General features: G+C 53.3%; 2 protein-coding genes across 2 annotated transcripts in view; both read left to right on the top strand.

The window, feature by feature from the left end:
• CERS4 (ceramide synthase 4) overlaps positions 1–15,490 on the top strand; it is a 61,101-nt gene that overhangs the window by 3,428 nt on the left and 42,183 nt on the right. The gene's annotated exons all lie outside the window — the stretch shown is intronic.
• On the top strand, positions 11,548–14,316 carry LOC142002161 (uncharacterized). The gene is made up of 2 exons (XM_074978028.1): positions 11,548–12,741; positions 13,098–14,316. The coding sequence occupies exons 1-2, from the start codon at positions 12,027–12,029 to the stop codon at positions 13,718–13,720; spliced, it is 1,338 nt and encodes a 445-aa protein (XP_074834129.1). The 5' UTR covers positions 11,548–12,026; the 3' UTR covers positions 13,721–14,316.

Below are 15,490 nucleotides of genomic sequence, written 5' to 3' on the forward strand. Positions count from 1 at the left end.
GAAGGGCTTGTGGGAGCAGCAGGAGTAGGCTCCAAGCTGGGGCCCAGGGGTTTGGAGTGAGTTATATTGAATGTCCCTACTAATGGATTGCCATTGAACTGGCTAAACTCAAAGCAATTTTACCAAGCGTCCCGTGTTTCTCTTAGGGAAATATGGTCACCTTGCTGCTGCCCCTGTGACCAGCCAAAAGTTACACAAGCCAAACCCTGAAGCACTCCAGCTTCCCTTGTGCTACAACCAGTACCCTCTTTACACAGATGAGAGGCTGTGAGAACAATCTCACCCAGTATGGGAGGGGTAGCCGTGTTAGTCTGGATCTGTAACAGCAACGAAGGGTCCTGTGGCACCTTATAGACTAACAGAAAAGTTCTGAGCATGAGCTTTCATGAGCACAGACTCACTTCATCAGATGCACCCAGGGCTTTTTTGGGAGCAGAATGCAGCGGAACGGCATTCTGCTGCCTTATTTTCCAGTGTTATATTTAAAAAGTGCCACTGCTGCCGCTCCACCTCCAGCTCCCTGCCTGCAGAGGAAAGAGAAGGACTTGCTTTAATTGGCTTAATGGCCAGCCGGACCATTAAACCAATTAAATTGACTCCTGCTCTTTCAAGGCACAGGTCACAGAGCTGCTCCTGTGGCTGTATGTTGGGGGAGCTGCGCAGCTGGGGAAGCAGCAGGAGCACATGGAGCTCCTTTTGAAATGTAAGTCCTGGATTGGAGAAAGTGAAACCTGGTGGTGGGTTGGGGCCATGGGAGATGCATGGGGAGGGTTAAGCCTGGCAGTGGGTTAGGACTGCAGGGTGAACAGGGGGTTGAGTTGAGCTGGGGCCATGCAGCCATGTGGAGGGTTGAGCTGGGGGAAGGGAGCTGGGGGGGTTGAGGTGGGGCCACGCAGCTGCAGGGGGATTGATTATGGGATGGGCTGAGATGGGGCTGGGTGGGAGGGTCGGAATACATCTTTTGTTGGATGGGTCCACAATCCATACGGGCCCAGTTCAGAACAGGGATGTTCCTGCCAACTGCAGGCAAGATGGAGGCTGAAGACTGAAGACAAAATGGTGCCTGCCAGAGTTCTTTTACAGACGCTTGCCTGTGTGGAGGGAAGGTCCCTGCTTCTGATCACATACTCAGTGGTGAACCACACACCGGTCCTTCATTTGCTGGGGTAGTCTGCCATTGGCTCCCTGCCCCATCCACATTCCTGGGATGTGGATTAGAAGCCGCTCTGCTTTACCTTACTTGACTTGGAGTTCTTCACAGTGGGTTGCCCTGCCTAACAACTGTATTAGGGTGTAAGCTTTCCTGAGACACCACCCACTTCCTCAGATGTTTGAAGTGAAAGACAGACCAGATACAGAGATGGGAGTGTAACATCAGCGCTGATTAAATCAGCGTGGATGTGGCTCACCTCCAACACGAATAAAGAGGTGAGTGTTCCTGATGTGCGTGGGGGGAAGAGAAGGAGGAGGGAAATAGCTCTGTCATTACAATAGGTAATTTCCCCCTCAGGTACTCTTACCTTCTCCTCTTGGTTGGAGGTGAGCCACATCCACCCTGATTTAGTCAGCACTGCCGTCACACTCCCATCTCTGTCTCCTGGCCTCTTTTTCACTGCAAGCATCTGAGGAAGTGAGTGGTGTCTCATGATAGGTTATTCCCTGATACATTTTTTATCTTTAAGGTGCCATGGGATGCCTTGTTGTTTTGGAGGGCAGCCATCGGTGGGGAAGGAACGAGTTAAGAGCTACCTAGAAAAGCTAGATGTACACAAATTCATAGGTCTGGATTTAATGCACACAAGGATACTGAGGGAATTGGAAGATGTCATTGCTGTGCCTTTGGCCATTATCTCTGAAGACTCTTGGAGATCAGGAGAGATCCCGGATGACTGAAAAAAGGCAAAAATAGTGTCCGTCTTTAAAAAAGGAAAGAAGGACAACCCAGGGAACTATAGACCAGTCAGCCTTACCTCAGTCCCTGGGAGAATAATCTAGGGGATCCTCAACAAATCCATTTTCGAGCACTTGGAAGAGGGGAAAGTGATCAAGAGTAGTCAACATGGATTCACCGGGGCAAGTTGTACCTTACCAATCTGATTAGCTTCTATGATGACGTAACAGGATCTGTGGACATGGGGAAGTAAATGGATGTGATATACATTGATTTCAGCAAAGCTTTTGATACAGTCTCCCACAGCATTCTTTCCCATAAGTTGAGGAAGTATGGATTGGATCCATAGACTATAAGATGGATAGAAACCTGGCTTGATGGTCAGACCCAACGGGCAGTGGTCAATGGCTCATTATCTGGTTGGCGGTTGGTTTCAAGCAGAGTGCTGCCAGGCATAGTTCTAGGGCCGGTGTTGTTTGGCATCTTTATTAATGACCTGGATGAGGGACTGGATTGCAGCCTCAGCAAGTTTGCAGATGACACTAAGCTAGCGGGAGTGGTAGCTTCATAGGAGGGTAGAGATAGGATCCAGAGTGACCTGGGTAAATTGGAGGTTTGGACCAAAAGAAATCTGGTGCAGTTCAGCAAGGAAAAGTTTAGAGTCCTGCATTTGGGATGGAAGAATTCCAGCAGTACAGTGGAAAGGGACCTAGGGGCTATGGTGGATGAAAGGCTAGATATGAGTAAACAGTGCGCCCTTGTAACCAAGAAGGCTAACAGAATATTAGGACGCGTTACAAGGAGCATTTTGAGCAGATCTAGAGAAGTGATTGTTCCTCTCTATTTGGCACTGGAGAGGCCACATCTGGAATATTGTGTCCAGTTTTGGGCCCCCCAGTATAAAAAGGATGTGGATGTGCTAGTGCAAGTTCAGCGGAGGGCAGCAAAACTGATTAAGGGGCTTGAGCCCATGGCCTTTGAGGAGGGGCTGAGGAATTTGGGCTTATTTAGTTTACAGAAGAGAAGACTGAGGGGTGATTTGATAGCAGCCTTCAACTTCCTGAAGGGGAACTCTAAGGAGGATGGAGAGAAACTGTTCTGAGTGGTGACAGACAGCACAACAAGGAGCGATGGTCTGAAGTTACAGAAAGAGAGAAGCAGGTTGGATATTAGGAAAAACTACTTGACCAGGAGGGTGGTGAAGCATTGGAATGCATTGCCTAGAGATGTGGTGGATTCTCCATCCCTAGAGGTTTTTAAGTCCCAGCTTGACAAGGTCCTGGCTGGGATGACTTAGTTGGGGTTGGTCCTGCTTTGGGCAGGGGGCTGGATTAGATGACCTCCTGAGGTCCCTTCCAGCCCTATGATTCTAGGATTCTCTGATTTGGCTGAAACAGGTTAACATGGCGATCTCTCAGAGCTAATGACACAGGGTCAGCTGCACCCTTTTTGGCCCCTGAACCTTAGCACCGACAGTGGGATTTGAGGAATTCCTTTCCAGTAGTCCAACGTAGACCCACCAAGCCACGTGCCCCCTGACAGAAGGACCATGGGCTCGGTGTAGATCGTGGGCCTGATCAGGGGACAGAAGTCACAGGTCGCCAGCCTACTGTCATTGGTCTCCAAGATGGGGGTGGTGTCTATGTATTCAAGAAGATCCTCCTGATCCCACTCGCCAGGTTGGTCCAAGTCTGGTAGCACAAGGCACAGACTGCTGAGTTTCTGTTCAGTTTTTCTGCTCCCCCACTCACCCTGCCTTATCAAAACCTTTGTGGCATGCCTCTTCCCTGGTGCAGGCGACACATCCCTGAGGTCAGGAGAGGTGATATCAGTGACTGACTGGTCTGTGCTTTCGCTCTGATCCTGACTGTCACCAGGCTGTGGGAAGTCTGCCAGCAGAAGAGGCCCTGCACGGCCAAGAGGCTGCTGCTGGGTGTGCGTGTTAGAGCAGAATTTCATGAACATGTTGCCGAGTTTGCAAGCCCCCTTCTTCTTGTACTAGCATTCTTAAAAATCCCAAACAAACAAACCTCCACCCCCATCCCCCTGCTCTACACACACTTCCAATACATCCCCATACACCTGGACAGAGACAGGGTTTTCCCAGAAGTCTGTATTTGGTCTCAGATTAGTTGGCCAGGGTGGGTTTCAAACGTCAACGTTGCTAGAATCTGTGAACTTACTGAAACGCTGGTTTTTCCTGGGGACTGTCTCAGAAACTCTTTGCCCAAATAACCTCTCATATGGGTCTCTAACCCTGTCCTGTGCTCCCATGAGGCAAAGCAAATTTCAGGCTAATTTGTATAAATATGTGGATTTTAGAATAAGTGCTCTCAAATATTCACGCTTACAGGAATTTCAATAGTCTCAGAGGAATAGCCGTGTTAGTTTGCAGCTTCACAAATAACAAGCAGTCCTGTAGCACCTCAAAGACAAACAAATTTATTTTTAGGTAATGAGCTATCTTACCCACAAAAGTCCCAGCTTGACAATGTCCTGGCTGGGATGATTTATTTGGGGTTGATCATACTTTAGGCAGGGTGCTGGACTCGATGACCTCCTGAGGTCCGTTCCAGCCCTAGTGTTCTGTGATTCTATGAAAAGCTCAGTACCTAATAAATGAATTTGTTAGTCTTTAAGGTGCTCCAGGACTCCTTGTTTTTAGGGATTTAACTACAAAGGGCTCCCCAGCCTTAGAAAGGAAGCAGGGCTGGTGTTGCTATAATATTGTGGGGGACTAGAGGGCCAATGGGAGGCTTTTTGCGCGTTGCAACAGGGAAGCAGCTCAGAGAGATGTGAAGTGGCTGTTCATCTCAATATGATGCCCTCAGCTGAAACAGACGCCCTGGGGAAACTGTGTACAGCTTGGAACCAGAGCACTGAGAGGTGTGAGCAGGAGTTCACTTCCTCCCACAGCAGTGCAGCAGAGGTGTTGATTTCTGCCCATTCTCAGCTGCTCGCCCAGGCTCAGCAATGTGTTCTTGGTTCAGACTCTGAGCATACCTGTTGGAAGCTGCCCCAAGGAGCAGGGCTGCCCCATAGCCTGCTTGTGGGGGAGAAATGGAGTGCAGCTTAGACCATCCCCCTCAACCCCAAAAGGCAAGTCCCCCAAGAGAGGTGGTGGAATCTTCATCCACAGAGGTTTTTAAGTCCCGGCTTGACAAAGTCCTGGCTGGGATGATTTAGTTGGAGTTGATCCTGCTTTAGGCAGGGGGCTGGACTCGATGACCTCCTGAGGTCCCCTCCAGACCTAGGGTTCTATGAAAACCTGGCTCACATAAAGAGGGGCGTGTAGGGCCTGAGATGGGCAGGGGATCCCAGATCCTGGCACATGCTTAGTGGAGCTGGGAGTTGGGCTCAGTGCCCCTAGTGAGGCAAGGCCTCTCCATGCCCCAGCCCTTAAGGGATGGCAAGAAGAGCTCAGATTCCCTTAGTGGGTAGTGTGCCCGTTCCCTCCCCACAAATCCTGGTAACTGAAAGAAGAGGAAAATTTGGGGCTGATGGGCAGTGTTCCCACTAGTTTGTCCTCCATATGTGGGCGCTCTGCTAATCAGTTTGGCAGCGTTTGAATTTCTCATGGGCAGCTGCCCAAGCACTCAGCATACAGGGAACATGGCTGATGGGTGCCCCTCCACTCACCCTCATGTGTCCCCCAAGCCCTATGACCTCTTCTGCTGCCCAAAGCTCCTCTCATCCTTATTGCCCCAAATCTTCCACTCAGAACGCCCCTCCCTTGCAAGCAAGCCTTCACGGCTCTCCTTTTTACAAAAGTAACTTGATCACCTTCCCCATGTAAAAATGATCAGCACCACACTAGGAGCCCGACAGAGACACCTTGCAGTAACATGCCACCCCCCCTTGTCAGAGTCCTGCCCAAGGCGGGACTTAACCAGTGCTGTGTTACTGCAGATCTCACTGTGCTCTCTGGCTGCAGTGAGAGCTTTCCGTGGACAGGTCCATTTAGCTGCACTCTGCATGTGCTCCCTGTGGTTTGTTCGCGCATGAGCCTTACTTGAGAGCTGCTGTGGGTCCTATTCCAACTTTTGCTCCCAGAGGTGCCATATAGTCTCTGGGCATTACCCTCCAGCGAGTGAAGCGCTAGAACTAAAGGGAGGTTTGGTCTCCAGGTCTCAGCAGAAAAGCTTGACCAGACACTCTCTTTAGAAAGCTCTTTCTCTTTAGAAAGCTGCTTATTGCCGGGGTGGAGGGTGTGTCTCAGAAACCACTCGGTCACGTAACCCCCCAAATCTGGATCACCACAGATTCCAAAGCAATCTGATAAGTGTGCAGATTTTAGAGTACTGAGAGTTCTCTTCCTTTAAACAAAAGCAAGGAACCCGTAATAAAAAAGCTTATGCCCTAATAAAATTGTTAGTCTCTACAGTGTCCCTAGTATCCTTGCTGCTTTTGCTGAGAGAGAGTAGCATGGCTACTTCTGAAACCTTTAAACAGGAAAGGATTCTCCACCTTAATTCTAGTAGAGCTGTTGTCCTGAGACAAGACAGCATTGGCTGGGAGGTGAACTGGCTGCTTTAATAGGTCTGCTCTCTTCTCCTGTGGTTGTCTGAGCAAGAGATATTGTCCCTGGGTTTGTGGGTTTTGCTTTGCAGGTGAAATCAAATTGAAAAAGTTAAATCCCACTTGTGAGTTGACTCTCGTAATTGGTTATTTAGCAAATAAAGTGGCAGATGGGAAGTCTGCAGCCAAGATCCAAACACATGCCTCTCTGCTTTGCTCCTGCTCCTCCTGAGGAGCTAGAACCAGGGAATGAATCTGTTTTGCTGATCAGAGCTGCCTCCTTGGCCAACCCCGGGAGCTTATAGGGTGACAATGGTGCTTTGTGAAGGCGCTCTGTGTACATCTGCCAATTGGTAGCTGCTAGGTTAGCCTCTTTCTGTACTGTGGTGACTTGCCAGGGTGTTGGAATGGGTGTGCTGCATGGCTGAGCTCTCTGGAGGGATTAAAACCCTGATGGGTGTGCATTGCTCCTGGCCATGGGAGCAGTGGATGGAGCTCCATGACAGTGTGCTCCCACCTGGGGTGGCGCTACCCTGGAGCAGGGAGGTTCCATTCCCAGACATAGATACACTGCTGCACTCAAGCCAGTGTGCTATAAATAGCAGTGTGGCCTCCATGGCACAGGTGGCCTTGGGGCTGGCCACTTGCTGCAGACTCACCTGGCCCTCAGGGCATGAGCTCAAGTGGCTAGAGCAGCCTGTGCCGCTGCAGCCACACTGCCATCTTGAGGAGCACCTCAAGCAATGCTAGCATGTGTACGTCTGCCTGCATGGGAGTGCCACTTCCTGATGGCCATGGAGACAGACCCTCCCCTCCCGTCTAGAGGGCAGAGGCCTAGCCTGGGAAGGCAGTTTGTGGCTTCCACATGGCCACATGTCTGGATAACACTAGAGGAGTCTGGTGAGGACAAGGCCTACCCGGAATTCCCACTGGTCTGCTGGTTATGGCATTGTGTCCATTAGCTGCTGCTTGCTCAGTAGGATCTGGGGGAGGGAGGCAGCTTCCCTCCCCAGGTATGTGCATGCACTTGAGTCTGCTGAAGGCCTGCTGTGCTTCGAGGTTCTCCAGGGCCCCGTTGCCTGGCTCACAAGCCTTTCCATTGCCAGCATTGCTAGAGTTCATTGCAAAGTGGCACTGCTGAGGGCTGAGTGTTTGCACTGGAGATGGAGAGCCCTCACTTGGTGCCAGGACCTACAGGTGCAGCGGTAGATGATTATTAAAGGGCAAAACTGGCTTTCTCCTCCTGTCACATGAGTGACCCTTCTCCACTGAGGCCGTGTCTACACGAGCCCCAAACTTCGAAATGGCCACGCAAATGGCCATTTCGAAGTTTACTAATGAAGCGCTGAAATGCATATTCAGCGCTTCATTAGCATGCGGGCGGCCGCGGCGCTTCAAAATTGACGCACTTCGCCACCGCGTGTCTTGTCCCCAGAGGGCTCCTTTTCGAAAGGACCCCGCCTACTTCGAAGTCCCCTTATTCCCATCAGCTCATGGGAATAAGGGGACTTCGAAGTAGGCAGGGTCCTTTCGAAAAGGAGCCCCGTCGGGACGAGCCGCGCGGCATTTCAGCGCTTCATTAGTAAACTTCAAAATGGCCATTTGCGTGGCCCTTTCGAAGTTTGGGGCTCGTGTAGACGTAGCCTGAGAGTCAGAGACGCGGGCTTTGGCTAGTCCAGGCTCCTATCCAAAGATGGTCTGGAGTTGGTCAGGTCTTTGGGAGGGTCTTGTAATCTTTGTTGGCCAGGGAAGTTGGTTTGGGTGGTGCTCTCCATTTGCAAGGAGACTCTAGAGTTAAGCAAGTTCAGGCAGAGATGCTCTTGAATCCTTTCTGAGTTATTCTGCACTGAGGGGTAGAGGGTGGCAAGAGGGGAGGGGTAGTCTTGCCCACTTGGGCTGCTGCTTACTGGAGACAGTGCAGGCCTGTATGTGATCCTCTGTCTTGTTGCATCAGTGAAAAAAACGATTGTTGGTACTTCAGATAATGTCGAGGTATGTTGGTGCAGTTCACACCTTCTCATGCTGTTGTTCCAGGCTGCCTGCAGACTCAGGCAGATTTTGCTCCAGTTTGAAGCTTACTTTCTTGGCCATAGGGACTAGAGCCTGTGGTGCTGGTCTCTGCTTGGGAATGGCATCAAGTCAGTAATCGGTTCTAGGAAGCTGTGCTTAGAGCTCTGCTCCAACTGCAGTGATCGCTGCAGCAGTGTGCTGAAACAGCGCTGCTGTCATGAGCTGACAGGGCCTCCATTTCATTCTCTGTTAAAAGAAAGCTCAGATTCTGGAGAGCAAGAGGGCAGCTACCTCAGGGCAGTCAGATCACAGATGTGCAGCGAGGGTTTCGCCTTATGGGCTGTATTTCTTGGTCCTGTTCTGACAAAGAAAATCAACTTTTCCTCATGTTTGGAATCCATCACTTACTCTTTGCCCCTCCTGGACTGAGCTCCAGGCTCTCCCCAACATCAGCTGGATGTCAGAGAGTCTGAGCCAGGTCTCCTAACCTTACAGTGCCACTTGACAAACATGCACATAGGGCCAAATATGCATGAGATGGAACAGGACCTAGTGGCTCAAAAACTGCTGCACCTTGTGGCAGGAGAGGGAGCTACACAGATATAACAAGCAGCATGAAAGGACTTGGTGTTGCAAGACTCTGCACACCTATAATCACTCGTATTGCCTGAAGGAGCCCATCTCGTGCATGTGTTTTGCTAGTTGGGGTGGAGCGTCTGACCTAGAATGAGCTGAGAAGCTTTACATCAGCCAAAGGCAGAAGGGCACTTTGCCATTGCTGAACATGTCGGAACAAGGAGTTGTGTCAGGAACTCAGAAACACCCTGATGTGAAGGGCTGGTAGGAGGAGGACAGCATCAGGAGCTGTGTAATGACCTCAGAATCAAAAAGGAGCCCCACCCCACCCAAAGGGTGAATATGGACAAATTCCTAAGGTGGAGCCCCCAAAGAATAGCAGCAACACGCGGGGATAAAGTGTGGGGAAGGCACCAAATCAGTTTCCCCTACAAGGCATGTGAAAAGGCAACAAAACGAGGTTCTATCGATATGTTAGGAGCCAGAGACAGACAAAGGAAGGTGTTCCTGTTTACTGGGGAAGGAGAGTGACAACAGACAGCCCCAGCCAAGAGTGGGCTATTTAATGCCTGTTTAGCTCCAGTTTTCATTAAAGCTATTTCCATTCTAGAGCATAAATTCAATTTTAAGGCACTTAACTTGATTTTACAATGTGAAGATCTTTACTGCAAATGCCATTAGATTGATTTTAATGGGTGCTAAGGTTGACCCTCTTGCCTTGCCCATTTGATGCAGTGGAACGCCAAGTTCAGATTTGCAAGGTTCAATTAATGCTAATGTGGAAACAGCATTACTTTTGTAACCCTTCTGCCGGAAGGAGTAGGCAGCAACCAGGGCCGGCTTCAATATCTAGGAGTTTCTTTTCAACCATCTTACACAGAACCAGCTCGAGCCCTGACCCAGTAGCCTGGGAAAGTCTCACACCCCTGGGCACCTTAGAGAGGCAATGGTTCCCCACTCGCAAGCACAGAGTCTTGAGTGTAGAAAAGAAACTTTTAATGAAAAAGGCAGAAAACTCACATAGCATAAGCTTGGGAAAATACCACACCCAGAGTTCATAACCAACCCTCAAGTAACTGTCCCAGCTCAAATGGATTGAGCAGTGTCCTTTGCCTCTCAGGGTCACCAGTCCAATACTGTAACCAGCCAATCCACACACCCAAACTTTCTCCGTACCTGATTTCAAATGCTCCACTAACAACTCAGTCCTGTCCATGCAGGTCCTGACACATCAGCCTGATGCATTCCTTCATTGAACCTGCGGCAATGCCCCCTTTACATTGGTCTGGCGTCCCACTGGCTGCCCGTCAGTTGCACAATCTGTCTGTCCACTGCTGCTCATCCTGCTGGCTGTCTGCTGATCACACTGTTCGTCAGTCTGCTGCTTCTCCTATCTGCCGGCTGCCAGTTGTGCTGTCTGTCCATCCACAGCTGTCTTGTGATTCCAGCTCTCAGTGATTTCATCTCATGGTGGTATTCAGCTCTGGGCTTAGACACAGCATCACAGTACCCACCATGATAGATTGTCACACAATAACTATAAACCTAACTATAGGTCTACCAGTGGTGGGAGAACTAGTTAAACCAGTCTTACAGCTGGTTAGCCAAAAGGCCTCTAGCCAGCCAGAGCCAGTGCCCATGCCTGTGCCCGTTTCCGTTTCCGTTTCCGTTTCCCTCTCCCTCTCCCTCTCCCTCTCCCTCTCCCTCTCCCTCTCCCTCTCGCTCACCTCCTTGTACCACACAATGCTTGGGCAGGGGAGCCCTCTGTAATCCATATCTTTACACATTAGTGATGACTTCCCTGTATCCCCACAAAACTTCAAGCAGTGTTGAGACTGCACAATTCTTACATTGGGTGATAGCCTAAACTGTGACTTTACAACATGTTGTTTACAATAGACAAAACCTCCTTGCTTTGCCTGCTCCCATGAGGCTTTGTTTACAAGGTATTATAAATGCACACCTTTGTATTTTCATGCAAATGATCTCTGCAGAACACATTCCCCAATTCCTTCAGCAGTACTGAGCTCCTGCTGGCACATTCCTTACACCTTCCCCCCATCTGAGAATTTGTCCTCCCAGCAAATCACACTTCTGATTACACCATCCATGTGAATTCCTTCTAAGGGTTTGAAGAAGCCCACTATGGCTTCCACAAGTCTGTGTGCTAGGTGTATTATGTCCTCCCCAACCACTCCAGGGCTATGTCTACACTATCCAAAAACTTCGAAATGGCCACATCGAAGTTTACTAATGAAGCACTGAAATACATGTTCAGCGCCTCATTAGCATGCCGGCAGCCGCGGCACTTTGAAATTGGCACAGCTCGCCGCCGCGCGGCTCTTCCAGACGGGGCTCCTTTTTGAAAGGACCCCAGCTACTGGGAAGTCCCCTTATTCCCATCTGCTCACAGGAATAAGGGGACTTCGAAGTAGCCGGGGTCCTTTCGAAAAGGAGCCTTGTCGGGGCAAGCCACGCAGCTGCGAGCCGTGTCAATTTTGAAGTGCTGCAGCCGCCCACATGCTAATGAGGTGCTGAATACGTATTTCAGCGCTTCATTAGTAAATTTCAACATGGCCATTTGTATGGCCATTTCGAAGTTTTTGATAGTGTAGACATGGACCAGGTGTCTCGTAACTTAGTCTATTTACAGGCTTTATAACTCTATAGCCGCGTCTACATGTGCCGGCTACTTCGAAGTAGCTACGCCAACTTCGAAATAGCGCCCGCCACAACTACACGTGTTGGGCGCTATTTTGAAGTTGACATCAACGTAAGGCGGCGAGACGTCGAAGTCGCTATCCCCATCAGGAGATGGGAATAGCGCCCTACTTCGACATTGAACGTCGAAGTAGGGCCCGTGTAGCCAATGCGCATCCCACAACATCGAAATAGTGGGGTCCACCATGGCAGCCATCAGCTGAGGGATTGAGAGATGCTCTCTCCAGCCCCTGAGCTCGATGGTCGCCGCGTGCAGTGGCCCCTTAAAGGTCCCCACCCCCTGCCTTCCCGTGCAGGAAGCTGAGAGAGGATGCAGGCGGCAGCACAGCCACGCGGCCAGCCTGCACGCCTCCCTGCAGCCCAGAGACACCCCCCCCCCGCTGCGATGGCCGCCCACCAGCCCCCCAAGCGCCCCCAGGTCACCCACCCCAAGGGGAGCCAGGGCTCCCAGGCTGGCAGCCAGCTGGGGAAGAGGCAGCGGGGCCCCTCCTGGACAGAGGCCGAGATCCGGGACCTGCCTGGGCTCTGGAGCGAGGAGGAGGTGCTCCAGGTAATGGGGAGCAAGAGGCAGAATGCGGATCCGTTCTCTTGGCTGGCCGAGGGCCTGGCCGCCCGGGGTCACCCTGTCCGCACTCCTGATCACGTCAGGAGTAAGGTTAAGGAGCTGCGGCAGGGTTACGCCCGGGCCTGGGAGCGGCCAGCCGATCTGGGGCCACCCCCGTCACTTGCCCCTTTTACAGGGAGCTCAGGGAAATCCTGGGCCCCCGGCACACCTCCTCCCCTCCGGCCACTCTTGACACCTCAGTCGACGAGCCCCAGCAGGCCCCAGAGGCGGAGTTCGCCCTGGAGGCAAGCCCTGCACCTGAGGGGCCCCCCCAGGAGCCCACCCCTGGGACACCAGAGGAGGAGGAGGAGGGGGGGATCCTCCTCCAGCGATGTGGGGCTCCACATCACACTGCCATCCCGGAGCTCCAGCAGGGCGTCCGCCCACCCGGTGTCCCCTGACCGTGGGAGCGGACCATCAGGTATGTACCCCCCCCGGTGCACACCCCCGGGGTTGAGGGGCGGGGGCAACAGACATGACCAGGACCCTCCACATGCCCAGATGACCATGGCCCCAAGGACAGCAGTGGCATGTCCCTCAGAAGAGTGCATCAGCCCCTGCCCCCCCAGCACGACAGTGCCATGCCCCATCCCTGGGGATGGGGGGAGCGGAAGCAAGGGTCCCCCGGGGGGAGGGGGTGGGACACCCATCATCAGTAGCAGCATCTCCCAGGGATGGGGATGGGGAACCAGCAGCAGGGGTGGGGGGACAAGGGCCACAGCTCAGGGGCCACACTAACAGCTGTCTCCACTCTTCTTCCCCGCCTGTGTCCCGCAGCTGCACCATCTGAGGGACCGGAGAGTGCCGGCAAGGTGTCAGTGGTCCCGGAGAGCCCACCAGGGCCATCACTCCAGGCCAGCCCCTCAGCGGAGCACCGACCAGCCCCAGGGCGGGGACGACGGTGGACCCAGCACCACCCATGGACGGCAACGGACCCCCAGCTGCTGGCGATCCTCCGGCGGCAGCTGGAGGTCTCGGAGCAGCACCTGCGGGTGGAGGAGCGGCGGCTCCATCTGCAGGAGCGGGTGCTGGCCTGGCGCCAGGAGGCATGGGGGGCCTTTATGCGCACTTTCGAGCGCATAGCGGACTACCTGGCCCCCCATGCCACGCCGACCACCGCTCTGCCCGCCCCGCCTGCTCCACCCACCGCTCCACCCGCTATCGCACCGCCGTCCACCACCGAGGGGCCTTCCGCCGAGGGGGACCTGGGGTCTGCTGACACCCGCCAGCCATATCTGCCAGTCCGCCCGGCCCCCAGCCAGCCCTGGCCAGGGCTGAGGCCGAGGCGCGGGTCGCAGCTGCCCATCCCCAGCGGGGAGCCCCGTCGGGACGAGCCGCGCGGCGGTGAGGCGCGTCAATTTCGAAGCGCTGCGGCCGCACGCATGCTAATGAAGCGCTGAATATGCATTTCAGCGCTTCATTAGTAAACTTCAAAATGGCCATTTGCGTGGCCCTTTCGAAGTTTGGGGCTCGTGTAGACGTAGCCTGAGAGTCAGAGACGCGGGCTTTGGCTAGTCCAGGCTCCTATCCAAAGATGGTCTGGAGTTGGTCAGGTCTTTGGGAGGGTCTTGTAATCTTTGTTGGCCAGGGAAGTTGGTTTGGGTGGTGCTCTCCATTTGCAAGGAGACTCTAGAGTTAAGCAAGTTCAGGCAGAGATGCTCTTGAATCCTTTCTGAGTTATTCTGCACTGAGGGGTAGAGGGTGGCAAGAGGGGAGGGGTAGTCTTGCCCACTTGGGCTGCTGCTTACTGGAGACAGTGCAGGCCTGTATGTGATCCTCTGTCTTGTTGCATCCCCCTTCCCCCTTTGTACATATCCCCTTTTACTTGTGTTTTGTATATAGTTTGTATTAGACCCCTGTTATTTTATGATACCTGTCCCCCCATGTAAATAGTTCTCCCCTTCCTTGTCTTCCCCTTTTTTTGGCTTAATCATCATATAATATATATATAATATTTATATTTGTTGTATATAATATAATAATAATAAGAGTTCAACGTTTGGTAGTTTCACGAACAACAGGCTTATTTTTATTTGCAAGAAAAGTGTGGGGGGGGTGCTCTTGGGTGCTCTGTGGTGTGGGCGTAGGGGCAGGGAGTGTTGTGGAGGATGGGGGGGGTGCAGTGGGGGGTCTGCCAGCGTTCACCCTGCGGCCTGGTCGAAGTGGGCCCACAGGGCCTCCCGGACCCGGATCCCCTTGGGGTCCACCTGGCGACTGGGGGCGGCGGGTGGCTGCATGTCGGCCCTGCCAGCCTCCACAGCCCAGCCCTGAAAGAATGCCTCCCCCTTGCTCTTGACCAGGTTGTGGAGGGTGCTGCACACGCCCACAATCTGGGGGATGTTGGTGGGGCCCGCATCAAGGCGGGTGAGGAGACACCTCCAGCGCCCTTTGAGGCGGCCAAATGTGCGCTCAACCACCTGGCGCGCGTGGTTCAGGCGCACGTTGACGCGCTCCTGGCTGGCTGACAGATGGCCCGTGTAAGGGTGCATGAGCCAGGGCCGGAGGGGGCACGCTGCGTCTGCGATGACACAGAGGGGCATGGTGGTGTCCCCCTCAGGGATCTCCCACTGGGGGATGTAGGTCCCCGCCTCCAGCCGGCGGCACAGGCCCAAATTCCGGAATACCCGGGCATCGTGGGTGCTGCCAGGCCAGCCAACATATATGTCCAGGAAGCGGACCCAGCTGTCCACCAAGGCCTGGAGGACCACCGAATGGTAGTCCTTCCTGTTTAAGAAGCGTCCTCCACTGTGCTCTGGGGCACGGATGGGGATATGGGTCCCATCCAGAGCCCTGAAGCAATTGGGGAAGCCCAGGGTGGCAAAGCCCGCAATGGCGGCATCCAGGTCCCCAAGCCGCACGAGCCTGTGGAGGAGCAAGGCGTTGATGGCACGGACGACCTGCAGGGGAAGGACATGGGAGAGCACCAGTGAGGGGTGTGCGGGGTGTGTCTGGCCCTCCCCTGCCAGGGCTCCCCTCCACCCCCAGGGCTGCCTCCCCCTCCCCGTGGGTCCTCTTACCTCCATGAGGACAGCCCCAACGGTGGCTTTGCCTATGCCAAACTGCTGGCCCACGGATCGGTAGCTGTCTGGAGTGGCCAGTTTCCAGACAGCGATGCCGACCCGTTTCTCCACGCTGAGGGCACGCCGCATGGTGGTGTCCTGGTGCCCCAG

Source organism: Carettochelys insculpta, chromosome 27 (assembly GCF_033958435.1).
Source record: "Carettochelys insculpta isolate YL-2023 chromosome 27, ASM3395843v1, whole genome shotgun sequence".
In the NCBI taxonomy this organism is placed as follows: domain Eukaryota; kingdom Metazoa; phylum Chordata; order Testudines; family Carettochelyidae; genus Carettochelys; species Carettochelys insculpta.